Here is a 24,918-nt window from a genome sequence, read left to right as displayed (position 1 = left end):
AAATGTTTTTTGAAAAAGTTGGATTTGCTATATTATTGCACTTATGTCTTCCATTGTTGTTACCAGTGTTTTTTACACAAGTTTAAAATATTGTACTCAGGAACGATTTAGTTTGTTTAATAGCACAGTAACATACAATCCGATATTTTTCTACATGATATGTTATTATTATATACATAAAACACCAATTTGAAATAAGTAAAAATATTATAAAACCTAAAAAACAAAATAATAATTTTTTTTTGACACTGAAACTACAGTTTATAGTATTGTTGTACAAAACAAATTTTTGAAAACATCTAAATAACTAATGATAAAAATTGTATTAAATATACAAATATCATGATTTTTTTTATAAATTCTTAGCTTTATACAATATTCTCATATGCTCAATATTCAAATACTTCCCTATCTATATACTAATTTATAGCTCAAAATATGATTTTTGAGAAATAATAATATTGAAAAGTGAAGTTTCAGATATTTTATTATTATTCATTCAAAGCATCAACAACGTGAAATATTAGTTTTCAGAAAAATTAAAAAATTTGTTAAACATTTAAAGATTTGCCTAACACTTCTGTTTTACAATACTCGTTAATAATATCCATCAAACATATTAGTGTACAAAATTAAAAAAAACTATATTATATTCTTTAATCGATGGAAAAGCCATACTACTACTATTATAGTAGTTGACTTTCAAGATGGTACATAATACATTATGGTATATGGCATTGTGGACTATATTATGTTTTATTTGTTAAATAAGATTAAGTTGAATATTGCACATCGTGTTAGAAATTACAAAAAAAAATGTATTTCATGAATTTAACACAACTTTTATCATTAGTCGTTTAGGTGTTTTTAAAAATTGGTTTACACAGTAAGACTATAAACTGCAGTAGTTTCTGTGTCTATAAATAAATAATTTTGTGTTTTTTTAGGTTTTCAGGTCATTTTTATAGTATTTTTCATTGTTTCAAGTTGGTGTTTTATGTATACAACAACATATTTACAAAAAATATCGTCGGATGGTATATTTCTGTGCCGTTAAACAAACTGAATCGTGTCTGTGTTCAATTTTCAACTTGTGTAAATAATACAGATAAAAAAAATTGAGAACGTCTGTGCAATAGTATGGCAAATCCAATTTTGTCAAAAAAATTTTTTTCACGGAACAATTACCTAAATTTTAGAGCAACAAACAGCAATTTATAGCGCACAATTAACACATTATTGTCCCATTGTTATTATTCCCACTTATTGAAGTAAATGGGCTAAAGAATTTTGTTCGATCATTCTGGAAAATTTAAAAAATTATAAAAACTCAAGATGTTTTGTTATTGTGCCGACCGCTTTAATTGCTTAGGTATGATCGTTAATAGTTTTAACGTGATGTGTTAGATGGGCAAATTTAAATAATGGCTACACATATTATAGCAAGTGTACCTTGAAAAAAAAAACATCTTCTATACAATCTAGTGCAGGCATTTAAGTCAACAGTCTTGGATAGTTTACTCTTCCGCTCAAGGTTAGGCTAAAAACAAACAATGCCAATGTTTTTTGTTTGTTATAAAATATAAATAATAATTTAATGGGGGATTTTACAGTATGTATAAATTACACAGAATATTATATTACTTTGCCATTTGCCGGTTGTGTTTTCTTGACTTGAACGAATTTTAATTAAAACAGCGGTTTTAAGGATGTCATTCAAATTAAGAAGTCTTATCAGAATGACAGTTTTGTCGTTTGTTATTTTCGCTGTAATTACAGGTATTATATATTATTATTATATTTGTTTACAAAAAATTTGTATGTAAATTATTTTAAAACAAATGTTATAATTAAGTTAATGTTTATTTTGTATTTCAGCCGTAGACGGAACCCCTACCGTTGGTGAGTGTTTTCAATATATTTGAACTTAACCTGTACGATTAAGTAATATTAACTTCCCTATATTTATTTATTGAACGGTTTATTCATAAAAATGTATTTTGATGACAACGCGACCCTAATTGTAATCAAAATTTTTACTTATAAATATATTAATATTATAATATCGTATAATTTTCTTGACTTAATTTTGTATAAATACAATTTTTTTTTTTAATAGATAGTCTAGAAGTATGGCTTCAAAACGACATAAGGAACACATCTGGAAACGGTATGTTATATTATATTCTTGTGAATTACATTTTTAGAATAAGTTATTTTATTGGCGTTTTTTGTAAACGTAACTAAATAATTGGCCTTAATCAATTTATTGGCAAAACATTTACTTGGCTAGTAATTCATTAACAATTAATTTAAGTCTGTTCTTTGTAAAATTGTATTATTCCTGCTAATCTATTAAAAAAGAATGGTTTGCAAGGCTCTATTAAAGGTTTTCACATAGGTATTACACAGTATATTTTAACAGCTTGAGTACAAGTCCGCAACACCACGGGATACATTTTTATGTATCTAAGGTGGCTAGTAAACATATCAAGTTTCTGGCTAATATTTTAGTGTTTTCATAATATCTGGCCCAAAACAATTCATAGAGAATTTGGCCCCTTAAATTACTGAATTTATTATTCATTTCTATTTTGAACGTTATGAATACAACATATATACCCAGATTATTTTGTGTAAACTCTTATATTTTGACTAATAGTATCAATTAGCATACCTAGTATTGTTAATTTGGAGTAAATTGCACAATTCTTTTTTGTATTGGTCTCTTTGTAGTATTATAACTTACTTATTTTTCAGATAGCCAAGATAGAACTGGCGGTAAGTGTACGTTTAGCTAATAATTTATGTAAATTGTCTTTTTATAGTTTATAACTGCCTGTAACTATGAACAATATGAATTTATTTTGGACTATAATAACTTAATTTTTTTTTTAAAAACGAAGAGGATGATTATCCCTCCATTCCAAATAACCAATCCGGTATGTACGCATTTGGAAACATAAATAACTAATAACTTATAATATACGTTTTGTACCAATTATAAAAGTCTTTGTGTGCAACATTTGTTTTTTAATACAGAGTGATTGGTAACCCCGGTCAATAACTTAGAACATTTATTATTTTTATACTTTTATAGATAATAGTTCAATTAAATTTGTATTTTTTTAAATTATAACCCCATCTCTTATGACATAATAAGTCTTATGTGGTAAAACTTTACGGAATTAAGATTTTAAAATAGTAACATATATATAGTTTATTAACTTTTTAAATTTAGAATAATTTGTTAAAAATATAATCAATTATCTATAATAAATTGTCAAAGTTTAAAATATATAATTTAATTGTTTTTATGAGTTTAGTTATTAGCTGGGTCATAGTTAACCAACCGCTCTTTGTATTTCTATTAACTTTTAAATTTATTTACTATAACATGTAACTAATAGTTACGAACTATTTACAATATTTAATATAAGTTATTCTTCATGCATTTTTTTAATTACAGAATACGAAGACCATACTGCTCGTATGTATACACGTTTAGATAAATAAATAAATAACAATTTACGTTTAATTACATTTTTCTTAATATACAAGGTGGTCCATATAACGTAAGTCACACATTTTCTTTGAAAATAATAACCATTTTGTAGTTTTTTTGGGGGACAGTCGTTTTAGTTTATATTATTAGACAATATTCGAATTTTAGTATTTTTTGGTAAATTTCACAGCTCTCTATCAACTTTTTAAAAATAATTGCTTATGAAAATTTGAAGTTTATGACAGCAAGCGAAATGCGGTTGAGTGATATAAGACACTACACTCTATCCTTACACACTTGTTAAACAATTTGATTGGACAATTACCAATGTTGAGTATATTTTAATATAAAGTTATGAAAGTTTGGATGGGTATTTTTATATGCTCTTATTGTTCACCCGAATTCCCATTTTAAACTTAAATAAATATAAATTAAATATTTAAAACTGTTAATGGATCAATTAAAATTTTTATTTCAAAATGTTTAATAAAATATATGCGTTATTGTCAAAGTTTTAAAAGGTGATAAAGCTATGACATTTATCAAAAGAGATACAAATTTCAATGTTATCTAATATTGTAAGAAAAACGTGAACTAAAATTATTTGTCCACAAGGAAAAATACAAAATTTTAATCATTTTCGAAGAAAAGAGTGTCTCACAATTAATAGACTACCCTGTTGTGATTTCTATCGATTCATTTATAATAATATGTAACTATAATCTTTGGCGCTATTATGACTTTATTTTCTTTCTAGTAACCGAAGAGGATTCTATCGGTATGTCGTACAGTATGATTTGTTAGATAAATTAATAATATTTACTGTATTAAATATTAAATTATTTTGGTCTATTATAACTTTATTTTTTTCTAGAAAACAATGGGAATTATATGGGTTAGTACATACTTAAAAGTTATAGATATGTTTAGATATGGATCAGAAAAAATAATTTTTGAAAAATTTTTATTTTTCAAATTTTTTTTGTCAACAATATTTATATTGTTAATATTATTACTTTACTATTTTTTAGATGGATATGAGCTGCGCAAACATAAAGGTACATTCATTTTTAAATATTAGGCATGATATAACAAAATGTTTAAAAACTCATTATTATTGTAACATATCATTTTTTTTCAGGACTCATTAAACATCTAAAATAAATGTTAAACTATTTTGAAAAGTAAGTAAGTGATATATTATGGCACATTAATTATCGAATAAAGAAGACATTGAAGAAGTCTCATTATCGTTAATGGTTAAAAATGATTAATCTTTATTATAATACCAATGATGTGTTGAACTATATAAAATGTCTCAGCTTTGTCATTGAAATTAGTTTGGAAATTCAAATTTTTTAACGACAAAATATAATGTTTTGGTATATGTTAGTAAAAAAAAAAGAAGAGGGGGGGAAGGGTTACTAAAAGCATTAACACCATATTGATACGATATTTTATTTTTAGGCTCGACGATATTGTAAAAGATGTAAGTAATAGTTAAAGTTCTTATTTTAATAACATTCGTTGTGGTTTAAATTATTATTTTTACATTTTGTTTTTTATGTTATAATGTAATATTTTTTTCACTACAGAATACTGAATCGTATTTTAACTTCACTCGGTTTCCAAAAAAAATTTTTATTCTGTTGTAATCCATATTGTAGTTTTTAATTCATATTTTACTCATATCTTATAATATATTGATATTGCTATTTAAAAGTAATAATTATCTTTTCAGTGTCATACGAATTATTTATGTTACATAAAATGTATTATGATATAATTGTTTAAATTCAAGTTTTTTAATTTTTCTTATGTAATAAATAGTAAGCATAAATTTCAAGCAAATAGAATTAACATTCAATTGTATTTACATTTTACACAATATATACTCCTTTTGATTATAATATTTAATTAATGACATAACATAATTGATGTATACACATTTTATAATGACCGTTCAATTATGTTTTTAATTTTATCAATTTCCATTAATTAATAATGTGAAAATAATAAATAGTGTGAACATTTAAAGTGTCACTTTATAAAATATAATACATTTCTGTTAATCATCCGAATTAATGATTTTAAATATATTTGACGGTTGTGCTGTGTTTTTTTTCAATCAAATTTTGTGTGATATAAAAATAATTAAACAATCGCTAATTACCAGACTTAATTTTAAAGAAACTTGTTTTCAGTGGTATAAGAATTATTTTTTTTCTGGCTACAAATCTAAGCAAATAAAAAAAAACGTGTGTTTGAATGCGAGGTTGTTATCGTTGCTGACGCCAGCAAATATGCCGTATATAAACTATACATACATACATTTAAAATTGTTGTAACCATTTGCTTTTTCATACCGTTTTCAACGTAATCATTAAAAAAGGTGATGGCAATAAAATATGTAAAAACTACAATTCAATACCCGTTAGACAAATATGGGATATTTAATTATTGTTCATTTAAACATTTAACAATATGGTATACTAGCTTTGAGAAAAAATTTAAACCCATTAAAAAGTTAAATTTGATTTTCCTGACACTTTTGTTTTTTAATAATAATTAAAATTATCCATCAAACATGTCAGTATACGAAATTTACGATGGTAGTTGACTTTCAAGATGATATATAGATATGGCATTGTAGACTATGCGTTTTAATTTTTCAGTCGATGACTCAAACATTGCAAGTTGTTAGATGTGTTATTTAAAAAAAAAACATTTATTTTGAATACTTAACAAAACTTCAGGTGATTACAAAAATTGGTTTATACAATATAACAGCTATAGATTTTACTTTTAGAGTAAAATAATTATCTTATTTTTGTTAGGTTTTAAGGTAGCTCTCGTAGCATTTTCTCTTATTTTAAGTTAGTTTTTTGTGTATATTAAATAACTGTATATAAAAACTAAACAGTATCTGAGTAAACAGCAAATAAAACTGTGTCTGAGAACAGTTTAAATATTACGGGCAACAACAATTATTATAATAATACTGAGTGTTAAAATTTTAACATGATGTTGGAAAGAGGCAATTTTTAACACCGAGTACGAAAATTTCTGCAGATGTGCCTTCTGAAAAAATACATTTAGTGTAAACCGAGTGCTGTGGTTTGTGTAAACAATTTTGGATACAAAAAACATGTGTGTTGTTTTCGACAAATGGTTTGGTACGAATTTTGTTGTTTGTTTTTTAATATAAATATTATTTTAACGGAGGACTTAGCATTTATTATATGTATTACACAGAATTTTATTGTCTTTAGTATTCACCAGTCGTGATTTCTTGGATCGTTAAACAGTTTTTCATAAAATATCAGTGTTGATTTATAATTGTTTAAATATTCAATTTCCAATCGATAATAGCGATTTATGAGGATGGCACTATTAGGAAGCTTGACCAGAATGACAGTTGTGTCATATTTAATTTTGACAACAATTACTGGTAATATAAATATATATGATTTTTTACAAATATATGATTAAAATGAATTTTTAGCAAACATTTTATATTCATATTGTTTAGTCTAATGCGTGTTTTTTATTATATATTTCGCCTAATATAACTTTAATGGTCGATGTAGTAAAATTAAAAAAACGTTTTTGTTCTGTATTTCAGTCATAAACGGAAGACCAACGCAAAACAAAGGTGAATAAAATTTGTTTGTAAACTACAAAAGACCTATTTTTTTTAATCTATTTTTTACTCAATCTGTGTATAGCGCATTGCATTTAAATAGATTGACTTTGTCAAATTAGAACAAAAAACTGTACCAATTTAATTTAAATATCGATAAATTATTAATAATGTAGTTGGCACAGTAGTAATTAATGACAAAAGTAATTTATAGAAAGCGTGCATTGTTTAAGTCACATATATGCAAAAATTCAGTTATGAACTAAAACAGTGTACCAAAATTACACGTCATTGGTCAACATCTGTAACTATCATGTATATATTTTCTGTGGCTTGGGTCTAATAGGGCCAATCACACTTTGCATTCGGAAAATGAGCTTTGAAGTTTTTATTTTCTATTAGGCTCTCTATGTTAATGTTTTTACCAAACTCTTCATAAGTAATTCTTTTTTTTGCCTCGGAGTGTGATTTTTTCACAGTATATAAAGAATGTTTCAATTTTTGCATTTAGCGGACTAACTTGTTTATGCCCAAAATTGACATTGGCCCTTTTAGACCCAAACAGATACATAAATATACATACACAATATATATGTATATTGTATATATGAACAGCGCAATATATCCGTACAATATTTTATCACCAATACATATTTATACTTGAGCTTGTTAAGTTTAAATGAATAACTAAATGGCATTGGCACTTGACCTTTAAGAAGTTAAAGTGTTAGGTTACTTGTTCAATGCTTCTATGCGGAGCTTAATAGTTATTGTTTTTATTTTTATCTACGTTTCTATTCGTAAATTATTGTACAACACAGTTTGTTTATACAAACTAAGTTTATCTCTAATAAACTAGTTTGAAAAAAAATGTACTATTATATTTAACTATTTTTATATTTTATATTTATCTCATGTTTGCCTAAATTGAAAAAAATACATTGTCTTATTATTTTTGATTATACGTTGTATAACATTATTACTCGTTTGATTTATTTTTATTATAATTATTATTTTTTTTTATAGTTCTTTCATCTTCATCTGAATTAAAATTGTATTAAGGAATATTGCAACAAATTATTAGGATCGATGGAAGATCAACCATAATTAGTTCCACCCAAGCAGCGTATATATGATAAAGCACATAATTATTTGTATAATGCTTTTTTATATAGGTTCACTTAATGAATCGGTTGAAGTGTCTACTCCTTGGCTTTTGTTCCGAACAGGAGTTGCTGATACTTCTCGTTCAGGTATTATGAATTTCTATTAGATAAAGAGTTTATAAAACTCGAAAAATTAAACTAACACTCGTCGCTGTTTGTGAAAAAAGAGGGAGATTTTATATATTATTTAAAATTTTTGGACTTAGAACATAACAAAAAAAAAACCAAAACCACATAATCAAAATATATAGGTATCAAATATTAGAAATATATTTTAACAGTAGAACACCTGTTATATTTTACATAATATAATATGCTAGTATGTATATTATATTGTTATTATTTTTTTGAAATATTGATATTTGTAATCATTGTTTGGTTCAAGTACAAAAAAAATTAAAATTATTAGAATAAAATAAATCATTATTTTTTTATTTTTTTTATTTAAGATATTCAAAAACGGATCAAAAGTAAGTGTTTTAAAGGAATATATTAAATTGATTTGACCTGTACGAGATAATTATCTATATTTTTAAATTATTGTACAAAACAGATTGTTTCATACAAATTAACTTTATATCTAGTGAACTAGATTGAAAAAAACATGTAGTTATAGATTTAACTATTATATATATATTATGTTTTCCTAAATTAAAAAAACTGATTGTCTTTCTTTTGATTGTACATCATACAATATTATTACTCGTTTGATTTTATTTATTTACAATTATTATTATTTCTTTTTATAGAATTCCAGTCCCCATCTCAAATCCAACAAGTACCCACAGGTATGTTTACTTTTTAGTTCTCAAGAATAATTACCATACTTATATAATATTATCTAATATTGTAGATCTACACAATTATATATATATATATATATATATATATTAGGGTGGCATATCATCTTTAAACCAATTAAGTTTTTTTTTTGTCATGGATATGTTTTTTGGCTGGGGGTCAATAAGAAAATCTGTGCGTGCGTGAATCACGCTGAACGTTACCGAGGAAAATGTGTGCGTGTGGCGCGATTTAGCGGTTGTAAGTGATTATATAAAAACTGGGTCATAAGAACATAACTTAATTTTTATACAAGCAAAATATTTTTTTTAAATTGTTTATTTTTTAATTATGGTTTAAGTACACTTAATTAGAATTTTAATAGTGCAGGTTTCATGTCGATACTACTATCGGTGGTTAAATTATAGAGCTGGGAACATGATGTGTTTTTGAACAATTTTTCTTAAAATTCAAACTACCTAGGTCTAAAAAAAAAAAAATTACAAAATTTTGTTTTAAATTGTTTTGTCGTTAAGGATCTATAAATGCATGATAAAAATGTTAAACATTTTTTTGGTATAGTCTTGTGGAATGACCCTATTGATATATTTTTTTTTAGATCTTCCGTCTTCATCTGAAACCCAACAAGTATCGAAGAGTATGTTTACTTTTTAGTTCTCAAGAATAACTACCATACTTATATATTATTTACATGATCACATTGTAGATCTATATAATATTATATATCAACAGCGCAATATATAATAGCTTCGACGCGGAGCTGAAAAGTTATAGTTTTTATTTTTATTTACTTTTCTAAATTATTGCACAACACAGTTTTTTCATACCTATTAAAAAAACAGTTTCTCAAGTTAATTAAAAAAATCGATTGTATTATTTTTGAATTTTGATTATACGTTGTATAATATATTACTACTCGTTTGATTTTAATTAATTACTATTATTTATTTTTATTTTTATAGGATCTTCAAAAATCAAAGAGTATCCATCATTACCGGAAGGTATGTTTACTTTTTAGTTCTTAAGAATCATTGTAGTTTTATACAATCATATATACATAACAAATTAGAATGAAAAAATTCTTCTAGTTCTAACTTAAATATCGGTAAATGAATAATATTGTAGTAGGCACAGTAGTCGATGATAAGTATAATATAAAATGTATGGCTTATATAAATCACATATAATACAAAATCGTGCGAATCATTTTGCAAAATTTCAATTATGAGCTAAAACACAGTTTCTTTTTACAAGTTATTCTTATCTCTAGATTGCAAAAAAAAATGTAGCTATATATTTAACTATTTTTACATTTATATTTTCTATATATTATAATTATATTCTTTTTACCTATTCTTCTAAATTGATAGAAAAAGATAGTCTTCCTTTTGATTACACGTCGTATAACATTATTACTCGTTTGATTTTATTTAATTACAAATGTTATTATTGCATAGGTCTTCTGAAATTAAAAGAACATTCAAGTATGTTTACTTTTTGCTCTTAAGAATAATCATCATACTTATAACAAAACATCTAACATTGTGGATCTGAACGAATTAAAATTTAATTTTAACTACAATAATCAATAACGAATACATTAGAGTTAGTTGTCAGTCTTAAGACGTTTACAGTAATTCAGTCCATAAAAATCAGTCATTTTAATTTAGCAAGAAAGTTTAAAGAAAGACAAAATTTAGTTACAATGAAACACTGTAATAAACTAAAAGTACATTTAGGCACCATGATAATTATTTGTTTAGTAAGTACAATTTATCCAAACTTAACGTTTAATAAAAAAAAATTAACTAATAAACTTTTCTACTTCTGAAAACCCAATTTATGCAAAATGCATGAAAGCATGTATATAATATTTTTTAATAAGTCAGAACCACAAAAACAAAAAACTGCGGCATCTCAATTAAAAAAATATCCTAACAATAAAATATCTAGTATTTGCTATGAATTATGCATTTTAGTTATTGATTTTTTTGTCTACACCCTCTTAATTTAAATGTAAATATGTTATTCTAAAATCAGGCCGTGCAAATTTTGTATGCCGAAGATAAGTGTTAAACTGTGATTCTTCTTTTCTAAACTATTTTTTATGCAGCAATTCAGATCTCATTTTTGGGTTTTTACTAAATTATAACATATGCATTATGAAATGGACAGATAAAACTATTTTAATGAACGATTAATTTATAATCAAACATAACATAATACAAAAATAGAGTTTAATCGGATGCCGGGTTGTCGCAGGACTATTTATAGGAAATATTATAAGGAAGATTGATGAAATCACTTAATGCTATTTTTTGTTTTTATAGCATCGTGCAATCAATATAGTGCAGCTAAAGGTCGTCAGCCAATTAGGACAAGCACGATGATTTATTAATTACACGGAGAAAAGCAAATTAATGTAAAAAAGATTTATAAATATTTTTTATAAATGGCGCTTGTTGTGGGCATCTTAAATAAGGGACAAACGTATAAATAAAATTTAAAACAGAATTTCCTTAGGTCACTTCTGTGCCCAAATATAGAGCTGTTGTAATAATAAGTACTTTATTAGGCCTTATCTCGGCCAATATGGTTTAATAAAAATGTGCTTTGGGGTCTGCCTTTTCTGAAAGGTTTCCCCTTCACGGTATTCATAATATATACTCAATAAAAAAGGAATCATTAAAAAAATAATATAATTGCTATTCTCTGAAAACCGAAAAAAATTTTAGCATAAACCGCAGCACCATTTGAAAGAGTTTCGGATAATCCAAGTCACTAGTTATATGCTGACGTTTCGGACTCGGCAGCTAAACAGTCAAGACCATTATCGCCCTGAAGATGAACTCTGCAAAGAGTATGAAACGTCGGCATATGAATATAAATTGAATTGATATAAATTATATATCAATCCACGAAAGATTTAACGCATTCATATAAACTAACACCTTATGAAGTTTGCACTATTGGCTAAATAATTAATTATAAAATGTAAAACATTTATATCGTTATAACAGCGCTATTTTTTTCAGCAGACAATTCAAATTCAATTAACAAATTTCAATATAATTTTCAATTATCATTAAACATGTTATCATACATTTTGTCTACAAAGATAATAAATCAAATTGTAAAAAATGGAATTGAAATAAATGTATATCAGACGATTACATTGTTCTCTAATTGTATTACAGTTTTTAATATATTAAATTTGAACTCATATTAAATAAATATCTATATAAAAAAACCACGTGTATTATTATGTCATCCGGTTATGTTGTATCGTATTAATATATTACAAGTTTAAATTATTTGTGAGGACCAAATATTATGGCAATACGTCTTACACGGAAAGCCTTATTTACTGGTAACTACAGCGAATGTCGATAAGATACCATGAAAATTAAACTATATTTTAATCGTAAAATGCCTGTTGGATGGAAAACAAATGATTGTGTTTAAACAGGTACAAACCAATGAAATCCACCCTACATGGAAAAGCGTAGCCTTTGTTCCCAATATGGCGGTCATCGGCGTGATGTTTTGCACACAAAGAAAAACGTGTCGGATGATCAATGCATGCAGATGACCACCATATTGGAAAAAACAGCTACGCTCTTCCGTGTAAGGAGTTACCGGACCGGGTTATACGATTTTGCTTATCACTATTGTCTTATCAGGAGCCGTTGTCAGATATCACTTTTCACCACAGGTATATATATATATATATATACAATAAACTAGATTGCTAACTAAGAATGGAAGTCGACGTCGGGCATTTTTGTGGGATTATTGTGTGTATAAAATAATACATATATTTGCGATTCTGTGCTATCATAACATAACTTATATATTTTGCTATAAGTAGTAACAACAGTAGTTTAAAACATACGATAAGGTTATAATTCCCACAAAGATGGCGGAAAATGGTAACTTATCGCTATTATTGTACGCTTAGCAATCTCGTAGTTTATTATTTATATCCGTGCTTTTCAATGTGCTCTTTAACATTGATCTTTCTCTTATTAGGAGCCATTATCACTATTTTCTTATCGATAATCGTTTATCGGCTGTTTGTCATCACTATCGTAAAAATCTTCACCGAGAGCCTACGACGCAAATTCTAAAATAAACCCCAATGGCAAAACGTATCCGTGTTAAAATTAAGGTACCACATTAATTGTTTTTTTCTCTCACGGAAAACCGTACATTTTCCACATGAAAGCGAATACGAGTTTTCGGAATCTATTACCGCGAGGCATCAGTCGAAATCACAAGACATTTTGCATTTCAAAACACCTTTAGATATTACAATATACTATTACCGAGCGACAGGATTTTCACAGAGAACGTTCAACGTGAAATTGAACGAGTGAGAGGTTCTCGAAAATGACCCACGCTGAATAAAGACACCACCGATCCAAAGTAGAAATTAATGGTACCCGCTCGTTACAGTTTTTTCACAGACTCTGAAAAACGGATTTGCTGGTAATGAAATTGTAACTACGACGACTGCGATTAATTCGTAATCGGCAAGTGTATTATTTTAAAAAAACAACAGAGTAAACAACAAACTCTCGATTAATCTCTTTCGAAACATCTCAGATATCTCGGGTAAATCCCCAAGTAAACGAAACATATTAATATATGCTTACAGTTTGTAAGTTTGTCCTAAGCAGAGTGCAAACTTTAAACGCTGTTAATACAATTTGTATACATTGTCGTTTGCTCTGGTAGATATTTTGCAAAAAAAAATATTTCTGTTAAAGTCTTTGTGACGTTTGGTTCGACCGACTTCAAAAAAGGAGGAGGTTCTTAATTCGTCTTTAAGAAGTTATTTCTTTGCTTATGAACTGATTTTAATGATTCTATTTGCGTTAGGTTCGGCATAGCTCCAACGTGGTTCCATTTTAATTTCATTGGTGTTGGCCTAAAAAAACACCAGGGAACTCTTCAAAATCAAATAGGAACTCATCGAAAAATTGAAATATGTTTTATTTGGCACCGACTTCAAAACCATTAATAACTACATAATAAATAAAAATTGTTCTTAATTAAATCAAACGCAACAACAAGTAAATACTAAATTTTCGTATAAAAACATTTATTTTCGCTTTTTATTTAACATTTCATGTTACTTTTATGGTTTTTTTAAGTCAGTTTTTTTAATTAATTTTCTTATAAAATATAATTGTTTAATTTTCATTTAAAAACAATTTCTATCGCTTTTTCTTCTGGTTTTCCCAATAATTTTTAGCTTCGTTGAGTAGCTGTGACCGGCAAATCTGTGTTTTGGCCACTCGCCGGTTAAGCCGGTTAGTTGCAAATCATTCATTCGTGTGCCACGTTGCAAAACGAATAATTATTGTGTTTGCTCACAAAGCATGATTTGTGTTTCAATACATCCGACTGACATCGTAGAGTGGTTTTTAGGGTAGAACCGACACGAACGCGGTTGATGTTTTATCGTCGATACGCTACAGGGTCTCGTTTCGATTAAAACGAAACCCGTAAGTATTTAACTGTGTAGCTAATGCTTTTGTGTAGGTTGACAAATTGTCTATCCGATGCGATGTAGTAGACCGTGACCCAAACCCGATGCAGAACATGGAAAACATCAGATCAATGGAACGTTTCAAACAAATGTCGGTGGCGTGCACAAAAGAACGGTCATTATGGTTTTGCGCTCTTTTATTTGATGGGGTTGGTCGTCCGGTAACAATATACGCTATTCTGCACATATTATTATTATTATTATAGCGGCTACGCTGTAAAATTATCAAAGCTGTTTGAGCCGATTATGGCGGTCTGTGTCTTTTAAGGTTTTTGGGGCAATACAAGTTTTCGGCAAAATTAATCTCGTTTCAGGTCGTTCGAATTTACACAACCTCGGGGAGTGCTTAGGCCTTTGTTTATACTACCAATCATCGTGTTCTTACCGTTCTCGGTGCCGCTAGGAATATATGTGTTATACAAATCCATTGATTGTATCAATGGATACAAATAAATTTGAAATGCCCTTCATTGGCTACGTCACATTGTGAAAATCAACAAAGGTTAGGTGATCCATTTGATGTATGATGTAACTGCACGTCTTGTAGGTAAATATTTTACTACGTTTTTCAATACTTAGATAATGTTTGTCTTCGTCCCTTGAACGTAAAAGCAGTATGGACCCCGTTTTTTTTTCAAATGGAAACTTATACTTCATACGGTTATAATACTCCCATGAAAACAATTTCAGTTGAATGTAATAAATTATATGTTCTTTTAATTTTTTTAATCCTGATAATCCTTTAATCTAAACGTTGCATATTATTATGATAACTGTTATTCGAAAATTATCAATATTTTATTTCATTTTTTTTATTCTCGTCAGTCTGTTCGTTTGCTATGACTTCCAAACGAGTATTGATCTTAAATCCAAAACATTTTCTAAGTATTTTCAAAACTAGTATTGAAACATATGTACATTTAACATCTGTTGCCATTTGAAAAAATGAGATTCATACAAAATGTTTAAAGTATGGAAAATATTTACATATATTAAAATTATATAATATGTAAAATATAAATTATTATATTTTTATTTCCCGAGAAAATGAGTGTCTTACATCGGATGGATCACCCAATACGTATTACAATCAACTACATGTTACGTTTTATTCATTCGTGTGAAAAAGTGATTAGTTTGGAGTTTAGTTATGGGAAACGATATTGACACATCTAATGTTGTGATTTTTGTGCAATAATACAATACATTATTATTATATCTAGTTGTCACGCCAAAAAGGGTAAACTATGGCATTTATTACGACGCAATAACGTGTTGTCGTTATGACATTTTCCTGGACGGTATGACGGTTTTTTTACTGTTCGACCATCGACAATATATTTTTTAATAAACTACATCACGTGTGAGGTCACCCGTCGATAACCGTTGCACGATGAATAGCTTTGATTTTCTTTTTATTATTATTATACTTTTTTTTTTTGCGATGACAAACCAAAAATTATTATATTATCATATAAACTCACCGAACTGTTGCAAACACTTGCCGAACAGCTTCATGAAACCACTGCCCAGCTGCACGAATTCCAGTCGAACGTCCAAGACCAAATGCCACGGGAATGCTTTGCAGAAACTGGTCACGCCCATTTTAAGATCGCCGGCTTGATGTGAAAGAGTTCGAATCGATTCGCCTTCAACGTCGGCATCCGTCGCCGCCGTCGTTCTTATTGTGTACCTAAGACAAATGCACATACACGTGGTAAATGACTCATGCTCGCGTTTGTGTTAGACCGGAAGTTAGGTTTTAAATTTTAGCACAGACTAGTAAAAACCTAATGAACTTCCTAATAAAGCAACGTGTTCGCTGAGAATGTAAACAAACAAAAAACCGTTGTTTACTTTGTCGTTAATTGCAGAAACCGTTTTGAGTAGAAGAGGAACAAACGAAGTTAAAAATGTACAACTATCAGAAACTTCTTTGCTTGTATGAGTTATGACTTGAACTACCAACCAAACCCGGTTTACCAAACAATTTTAATTCATTTATTTCTTGAGAAATTAATGATTGATCAATAGTTTTAAATATACGTGTCGTGCTATGGCTCAGTAAATCTTGTGATTTTGTTTTAGAATTTAATTAATTAATACAAGTTAATTCAGTATCGGAGTAGCGATTTTTTTTGATTCTGTATCATAGTTCTTTGAATGTTAATATTTTTATTTTTTGCCGTGAGATGAATGATATTGTAATTTGCTTCTATAACAAGAGATAATACTTAATTTGTATTATATTTTTTTATGTCTTAAAAATTCTTAAACTTTGATGTATACTATAGATTTTTTATGCACGCGTTGGAGTCGGTAGAGCTTCGTTATCTCATTTAGCAGCAACTGGTTGTCCATATTTTTTTAGAAAAATTGTATTAAAGGTAACATTTTAATAACTTTTTGTGTACTGTGCATTCACTGTGCATGGTAGAAAAAAAACATTTTTATGAGAAAACTATAGTTACATAACTGAGCACCAGTGACTTCGTTGGTTGTTATCGCCGATATATCATAAACATTATTTGATGTTATATTCATATGTTATAGTCATATGTTTTCTACAATAATTTAATTTCTGGAATGTCGTCACACTAAGTTGAGGAGGGTTGCAGATATCAGTGAATAACCAAGTGCAACACATGGTTTTATCTAATCTGCAATTTTAGTAGGATGCAGCAACTTAAATCCGAATTAAGTTCTGAAAATGCACTGGCACGTGAGAATTATCTGCTGAGGAGTGAGCTGTTGCTGGAGAAATATCCGTTGACAAAATATCATGTATTGAAAGATGGGGATAAGGGCAAATAGGAGCGAAGAGGGTGTGATCAGTTTCTATCTCGATTTCCGTCGAAAGAAGAGTCATGGAAAAAACTTTATTAGCTTTTAATTATTACCATGCCGGAACTTGTAGTCGGGAACGATCATAACCGAGAACGTTTCGATAATTTAACAGCAATCCAACTCATAAAGTTTGCGACGAATCAGTGGGATGAGCGCAATCGGTCGGAAGATGTGTGTTTTGTTAAAAATATTCGCGTACACATCGACTTTTTGCATTTGAAAAGGTGTTATTAAGTCAATAAAACCAACCCCAAGGACAATCGATGTTAATGAATATTTTAATGAGAAACTCAGCCATTGTTGGCACACAGTTTGGCAGCAGTCATGCGTATGAACAGTGTATGAACAGTGTTGACGTGTTGTCTAATAGAAATGATGTGCATGGTCTGACGGAATGGATCACTCGAATATTAGACATTAATTACTTTTCCCACGACGAAGAAGCAAAATATACTATCCCGTTAAACTTAATATTGTATTTTCGCCACTTTAGTCTTTCGTCAATTTCGGGCTAATCGCAAAAATATTTTATTAATAATTTCAGTAGAGTCGTTGTAGATCATGTATCACAAAATCACAAATCAAGGCATGGAAATGTATGACGTGAATAAATTAATAGCGATAGAGATTTGTAGAGATAGATGATTTAGCTGGCCGATAACGTGGCACTTATACTGTTATAAGTTTAAAAATAGTTATCCAAAACTGGTTATCTACCGCATTCAACAACTGTATTACATTATTCTCAATTTAAAAAGGTAATGAAACGCATGCGTTGCCATTTAAAATTTAAAAGTTGTTATCAAAAAAAAAAAGAGGAGGTAAGTACAAAAAAAAAGTTTGTGAAAAATTAACATCACATTGTATAAAAACATTATGGGGGTAAAATTAAGTTTCATATTAAACCCTATGAGACATTATTCACAGTAGTCGAGCTAACAATAATACTTAAGATGTTTTTATCATGAACCATTGCCTTTGTCACAGTCTAAAAGACGAACAAACAACTTATGTTTGTTCGAAAGTTGTCTTTACAACGAATTTTCCTATATATATATATATATATATAATATATGTGTGCAAACAACGCGCACGGCACGGCATTTCAATGTAATGTTTACCGAGACATTTTGTTTCAATGTTACTCGTTTTTGATTAAAAAAAAAAAAACAACAACTTGTCCAAATCGACGTTAAATAAATATTGTAATATTATTTCAAACCTCTTAGTGTGTTTCTGTTAAGTGAACTTTATGTGATCGCGGTAATTACACGGTGTATTAACTGCGTTAAGTATGTGCTTAATCTCGTTTGCTTTGTCTTGTAGTAGTTCTAATCATTATTTTTAATTCCCACAATCTTCAAACGGCCAAGATTACATAATATCTTCTTTTTTGGTACTTACTACTTACCACGTACATTTTTTTTCCACTCGGAGTACAATTTTTATCTCGCCTAATCTTTTTTTTCGACCTAAATCCTAAACCTTTTGCATTGCGAAACATTAAAGCTTTGAATGCAAAATTCGCGAATCTCGTTCTTTATTCTGATCCGATCAAATGGTCTGATGTAGTAATCTGCGATGTACTACTACAACGACAAGGTCACGTTGGTAAGATGAGGTAAAGATGTTGAAATACCGTCACCGTATTCGAGCAGGTAGAATATGTTCACATTTGGAAAAAAAACGACATCCATACTTTATTTACCTACAAGAGATGAAGACAAATAACTTTTAAATAATGACAAATATTCATGTTTTCCAAGAAAATAAATGTCTTATACATCATTCGGGTCACTCTGTACTATTGCGGTTATAAATGTTTCAATTATCGCCTGTTTCCTATGGCCGGTTAAGAAAATAGCAGTGCAAGAAGTTCAAACGACACGTTGGGTAACTTTCACAGGAAACTCCAGTATTCTTTTTTAAGAAAAATATCCACCGACGAATGGACTTGTGTCGACGTCTAAGACGGTTTTAACCGTTTAATGTAGACAAATTTCAAGATGACAAACTTTAGAAGACTGAATTTATAATTTCGTTATACAGGGTGATCATTTTAACCGCGAATCATTAATTTTTTTTATAGGCTTTTTATACAATATGATCTCAATTTTTCACAACTTTTTTTGTTTTTATCACCCAGAAACTTTTGAAATTTGAGTGGTAACGCACATATTTTATTCATTTTTTTAAATTAAGAATATTTCACTAAACATTTTGAACGGTTGATAACAACTATTTTTAAATTTATAATAAATTGAAAATTTAGGACGGAAGGGCAAATGCGCGCAAATAAAAATAATACTACACTCCGCATTTCCTCCTGTCCTAAAACTTGAAACTTAAATAACTTCAAAAATAGTTATTTAAAACTGGGTATCGACCAGACAATTTTTTTATTATATTATTCTCAATTCAAAAAGTTAATGAGATGTATGAGTTACTATTTAAGTTTCAAAAGTTGGTATAAGAATAGATTAGTTCGGGAGATGGTAGGAACATCACAATTTGTGGAAAATTGAGATTACAAAAAAAAAAAAAACTCTACTATTCATTAAACCCAATGAGATATTGAGTGGTTCACGATAAAATGATCACCCTGTATTGAGTTCAGTGGGTTGAGCATGTATTTACAGAATTTCGGTCTTGACAAACCTACTCAAGGTGATATTTTTCAAAGATATCTACTCATTTAGTTTAAAGAGTAATTGATTTTTTTTCTTGTGTTTTTTATCCTATGTCATCTTAATTTTTTATAAAATTTTATGTTTTTCATCCTCTTCCAACTTGATTATTTTTATGTAACTTTTAATCTAAAACCGTACAAACTATTATGTTTTTTTAAACGTGTGCTAGACAAAAGGGTCAAATATTAACGTGGGCGGCTGACCAATGGTAGACGAAATCGTTTAGTAATTCATAATGATGACCCTGTTTGCGGTAGTGTTGTTAAGCCCAAATCGAGAGGTCAACACAAATAGGCCTAGAGACCCGGAACTCCGGTTATATTTGTGACGTTGATGAATATGAAAATGCATTTATAGTGTCACGCGTAAACAGAGGTGGGGCGAGGGGTACGTCTAATGGGTTTTCCAGAATAATGAACTCAGTAAAGTTTAATATGTATTCTGCCCACATCTGGTTCAAAGTTGGACGGGTTAATAGAGCTCCGGATGAGTGCACTGCCGTTTCCTTCAAAGTGTTTTTACCGTTACTTTATTTGTTTTTATTCTAGGTACTCTAATTTATTAGTGCTTGATTTACTTCAATACAAATGACGGAAAAAACGCAAACAAAACTTAATCTACACTGAACGTTATTGTCTCGAACAGTGGTAATTTGAGACGAATATTGAAATAATGTAATTCCTAACAACCACTTGGCTGGTAATTCAATCCACGTGTTTTAAACCTTAGAGATGAAATATTGGGAAATACACGGCTTTGTGAAATATTCTAACATTTTATTCAGAACCGTTCTGGATAGGAAAAAATTGTCGAACATTTATATGGTTGTGTGCTCAATAAAATATCACTTGTTTTGCTATAGAAGATACTCTACAAACAAATAGTTGCATCGGTACGTCGTGTTTGTTATAATTGCTCACACCAGACCTTCTGGTAAACACATTTTAGCTAAGTTCAATAAGAGTTTGTTAAATTCGTTAAAAAACAATTTTCGTTTACAGAAGTAATGAAAAAAAAAATACAATTATCGTTTTATTTTATGTGCTGTCTTTAAACATGTGAAAAACATATAAAGTGTTTGATATTACTGCGGCACTATTCAAATCAATTCCCAAATACAAATATTGTAATAAAAGGTGTGTAACGCACTCGGTTAGGTGCCATAATATTTTCCCATAAGATTAAAGTGATTTGTCGTTAACCGGTACGAATTAGTTGGATAATTCGATAAACCCGCGTTTGGTGCGTTTATTGGCGTTGGGAATTCGGTTTTGGCGTAACAAAATTTATTATAATCCATCGACCGTTGCATAGTGATTTCAATGTTGATTATTTATGTGTGAGCGAGCATGGCCCAAGTGAATAAAAAAACAACAGCTATAGTATTGTAGTAGATATGTGAATAATGGTTTTCAGGGTAACTGTATGCGCGATAAACGGCACTCCCGAGACTATGTTCTGGTTGTAATGAATTTTATTTTTACCGCCCCGCCACCGTGTCCTACATAGCATTTATAATAAACAGTATAGTGTTATGATATCATTTTTTTTTTATAGAAAAAAAAAACAGCTAAATGAAAAATATGTTTTACCGTAATCCGTTAAAACAATAATAGTCTTCCCCTAATTTAGAGTAAATCGAATCTATGCATGGTATAGAAAATTTACTCATAAAATGTGTTTCAAAAACAATATTATCCAAAACATAGTAAGGTATTTTGACTATTTCAACGATAACTCAACAAAAAATATGACAAATGTTCTAAAAATTCGGTATATTGATTTAATTAATTATTCGCGTTACGTTTGAGTTCATGTGATGTTCGATCAAGACACAACAAATCATGTTTAGATAATTGTAAATAAAGCTGTTGAAATTTCGATTCTCCTTTGTATTATGTCAAAAAAAATAATATGTAGTTAGTTTGTGAAGAGGGCTTCGACCGAACCTTGTAAACGTGATACGATGGAATATAATATTTTTGTAAATTCGAAGAAATTCAGAGTATTCCTTCAACTTTGTCGTCTAGCATATTTTTATCAAAATTAATGTTCGTTTAATATCCATACATTCCAACGTCTCGCTCGCGCATAGCTGATATCATATATTATATTATATTGCCTAGAAACAACTTCCTCGGAAATAAGGCATTCGAAACGACATTTATAGAAACACCGGACATCTTGCTTTTGAAATAAAGATTACCAACTCTAGCTGGAGCTACAGGTGTTGGCTTAATCGAAATTTAAATAGTCTATCATATTTAACAATTGTTGTAAGTTAGTGAAAATTTTGGTTTCATCGCGTGGTTTTTTTGACCATAATACGTTGTTAAAATTGAATCGAAATCAACTAGATGATGGTAACCTTGGTATGTGTGGTAGTCGTGACATATGAAATAACCGTGGTATGTGAGGCATGTTGGAGAAGTATGTAATGTGTAGCATAAATTACATTTATGGTAACCATGGAAATTATTGTAACGTGGTTTGAGTTCTATCTATGGTTACTAAAAATACCACGGTTACCACTCATACCAAGATTACTACACATACCACAGTTACCATAGGCACCAAAATAAAATAACATAACTAAAAATAGCTTAAAAGACTTAACTCGCAAGCTACGGATTTGATCGAAAACATTTTCCTACAAAAGTTTTTAGTTTTGATAAGAAAATTTGTTTGATAAACAAAAAATACATGGTTTCCATTAAAAAAAAAAAACATATTTTTGACCGTAAGTCGGCCATTTTGAATTTTGGACCAAATTTGTATTTTTTTTTTAAAGTCTTAATGTCTTTAACAAACAACTTTTTGATTGAATTAGTATTTTTCGAGATAAAGTGATTAGTATAAGCAAAATGAGACAACCGGTATATTATAGGCTTTCGCAGAATCTAGACTCACCTGTAGAGTGACGGGTCGCTTGGATGCGTACCAAGCTTGACGTCGGGTCTCGAACCATAGAATCTAGTGGCCACGCCCGACAGCGTACCGGCCAACAGGTGAGCTACGCATTTTCCATCTGATCTGCTGGTTCGCAGATTCAAGTCCAACACACCTGGCTCGTCACCCGGACGGCAAGTGAAGTGCGAGCTAGACTCCTGTAACACAAAACAAGACTGTCAGATCACAGTTGCGTCGACTTAAGATTGTTTTCGACATGACTATATTTTATGGCTGAGGCTGTTAATCCGAAATTGATAACGACGGCTGACATAGGATCAGAGCGACAATAGTTAATCTCTTTGATGCAGATTTGACGATCTGACCGATTTAATCTGTCACTAAACTCTGGTAAAAGTGAGGGGCAGAAGAGGCGACAGAAATAAACAAATCAAAAAGACTGATAACATTTTTTATGTGAACACTATGGCTGAGGGTCTGGCAAAAGCATATGGCTTTTGTGACACAAATGGCAGGGGATGTGGAGAAAGAGGTAGGAAGGGAATGGGATGGTGATAAGAAGAAATCCACAATTCCTAGATGATTGATTAGAGACTATAAATAAAAGAAGCAGTAGGTAGATGAGAGATTATTGATAAGAGCAACAGATGTTATGAGATGATTGAAAGGACATAGAAAATCAGCAGTACATAAGAAAATGGAAGGATTCAACAGATTTTTAAAGTTAGAGTTATTACAGTCCAATTAGACTTCATTTGTAAATTAAAAACAATTAAATTAATTATTAAAACAAAAATAAGAACATTATACAACATAAACAGTCTACAGTTCAGACGGTAAGAAAATCTGGTTCGAGTTGTGTAGTTATGCCTTGTAAGCAAACAAAATTGCTATTCATATAATATCTCCCTCGAGGGGTAATTAGTAATTAAACAAGTTATGAGGCTGTCAATTTCTTCAGTAAGTAATTTTGACCCGGCTCCATCGCCAATGTTTTTTTTTTTTGTTTGGTAGTATTTTAATGAAAAAGTTGGCAACTAGGAAATTGAACAGCTTTTGTTGTAATCACCACCGCACAACCACATTTTTAAAATTATTTTTACAGTTTTTAAAATTTATAGAAATTATTCTATAAAATATTTCAAACGGGTTCAATAAAATAATAAATAACCACTTAAAAAAAAAATACATTTATTAAAGCAACCGTTTGCCAAAACACTTCTCGCTCGTATTATATCTATTTTTTTGTTAAATCCCCAACGCTTACCTTCCGGAAGTATTAACATGAAATATATTTTAAAGAATGAATGGCCTAGTTTAGAAAAACCAAAAAAGTTTCAGAACTTTATGCCATTACTCATAATCAGATACCATGTATATGGACGAAACTAATTTTACACTCTGCAAGAACTTTTTCAGCATAGTAATATATACATATTATATGTGTTACATAGGAAACGCATCGTGGAAATATATGATAAAAACTAAATTAAAAAATATGGGCCTTCAATAAAGGTAGTTAGCGATTCGATTATGTCACTATAGCCGAATGAAGATTAATAGATTAATTCAAAGTATGGCGAAATATTGCTGTCGGTTTTTATTACTTATAATAAAAAGTCAATAATAAAATATGTTGATTTATGGTAAATATTTTTAGGACCCTGAGGGATTTTAAAGAACAATTTTAACGTCAAGGTAAAACAAAAGAATAACCAAAAAAATATTGGAACATAGTTACAGCAATAAGAGATATTAGTTTAGTTTAACTAAATTATTTATTAACATTAAATTATTAG

The 24,918-nt window shown here is 29.1% G+C and overlaps 3 protein-coding genes across 14 annotated transcripts in view; 2 read left to right on the top strand and 1 right to left on the bottom strand.

The window, feature by feature from the left end:
* Positions 1–24,918, bottom strand: part of LOC126845627 (head-specific guanylate cyclase) — a 167,097-nt gene that overhangs the window by 63,606 nt on the left and 78,573 nt on the right. Inside the window, exons 6-7 of the mRNA XM_050584406.1 lie at positions 23,120–23,316; positions 16,157–16,365 (exon numbers count right to left, since the gene is read on the bottom strand). Coding sequence (XP_050440363.1) covers positions 16,157–16,365; positions 23,120–23,316 — 406 coding nt within the window. The remainder of the gene's footprint in view (positions 1–16,156; positions 16,366–23,119; positions 23,317–24,918) is intronic.
* Positions 1,623–24,918, top strand: part of LOC126845725 (uncharacterized) — a 149,900-nt gene continuing 126,604 nt past the window's right edge. Inside the window, exons 1-13 of one of the 7 annotated variants that reach the window (XR_007686815.1) lie at positions 1,632–1,779; positions 1,879–1,902; positions 2,120–2,170; positions 2,761–2,781; positions 2,907–2,942; positions 3,470–3,490; positions 4,263–4,283; positions 4,380–4,400; positions 4,537–4,563; positions 4,647–4,689; positions 4,973–4,994; positions 5,247–5,284; positions 5,330–5,422. Coding sequence is in view for 5 of the 7 variants with exons in the window: in XM_050584602.1 (XP_050440559.1) it covers positions 1,710–1,779; positions 1,879–1,902; positions 2,120–2,170; positions 2,761–2,781; positions 2,907–2,942; positions 3,470–3,490; positions 4,263–4,283; positions 4,380–4,400; positions 4,537–4,563; positions 4,647–4,669 (315 nt within the window). In the remaining 2 variants the exon portion in view is untranslated. The other 6 variants (XR_007686816.1, XM_050584602.1, XM_050584579.1 and 3 more) reach the window with 6 other exon arrangements.
* Positions 6,285–12,329, top strand: LOC126845694 (uncharacterized). Of its 6 annotated transcripts, XM_050584541.1 has the most exons (11): positions 6,291–6,681; positions 6,778–6,956; positions 7,131–7,160; positions 8,324–8,401; positions 8,764–8,784; positions 9,064–9,102; positions 9,714–9,752; positions 10,078–10,116; positions 10,573–10,599; positions 11,446–11,537; positions 12,154–12,329. In XM_050584541.1, exons 2-10 carry the CDS (start codon positions 6,884–6,886, stop codon positions 11,511–11,513), a joined length of 414 nt encoding a protein of 137 aa, XP_050440498.1. In that variant the 5' UTR covers positions 6,291–6,681; positions 6,778–6,883; the 3' UTR covers positions 11,514–11,537; positions 12,154–12,329. The 6 variants fall into 6 exon arrangements, with proteins under 6 accessions (XP_050440522.1, XP_050440507.1, XP_050440515.1 ...); XM_050584522.1 differs by having other exon boundaries at positions 6,291–6,956; XM_050584532.1 differs by having other exon boundaries at positions 6,291–6,956; positions 12,151–12,329.

Source organism: Adelges cooleyi, unplaced genomic scaffold (genome assembly GCF_023614345.1).
Source record: "Adelges cooleyi isolate 19-005CV unplaced genomic scaffold, UGA_ACOO_1.1 ACOO_flye_CR_arks_rails_tigmint_CR_PRNA_108, whole genome shotgun sequence".
Taxonomy (NCBI): Eukaryota; Metazoa; Arthropoda; class Insecta; order Hemiptera; family Adelgidae; genus Adelges; species Adelges cooleyi.
This window is presented reverse-complemented; position numbering and strand designations above follow the sequence as displayed.

Bases quoted from the DNA above. Each gene is read 5' to 3' on its own strand.
- LOC126845694 (XM_050584541.1), top strand. From the start codon at position 6,884: ATGAGGATGGCACTATTAGGAAGCTTGACCAGAATGACAGTTGTGTCA. The intron at 8,402-8,763 runs GTATTATGAATT...TTTTTATTTAAG, and splicing joins TGCTGATACTTCTCGTTCAG to ATATTCAAAAACGGATCAAA. The intron at 9,753-10,077 runs GTATGTTTACTT...TTATTTTTATAG, and splicing joins AACCCAACAAGTATCGAAGA to GATCTTCAAAAATCAAAGAG.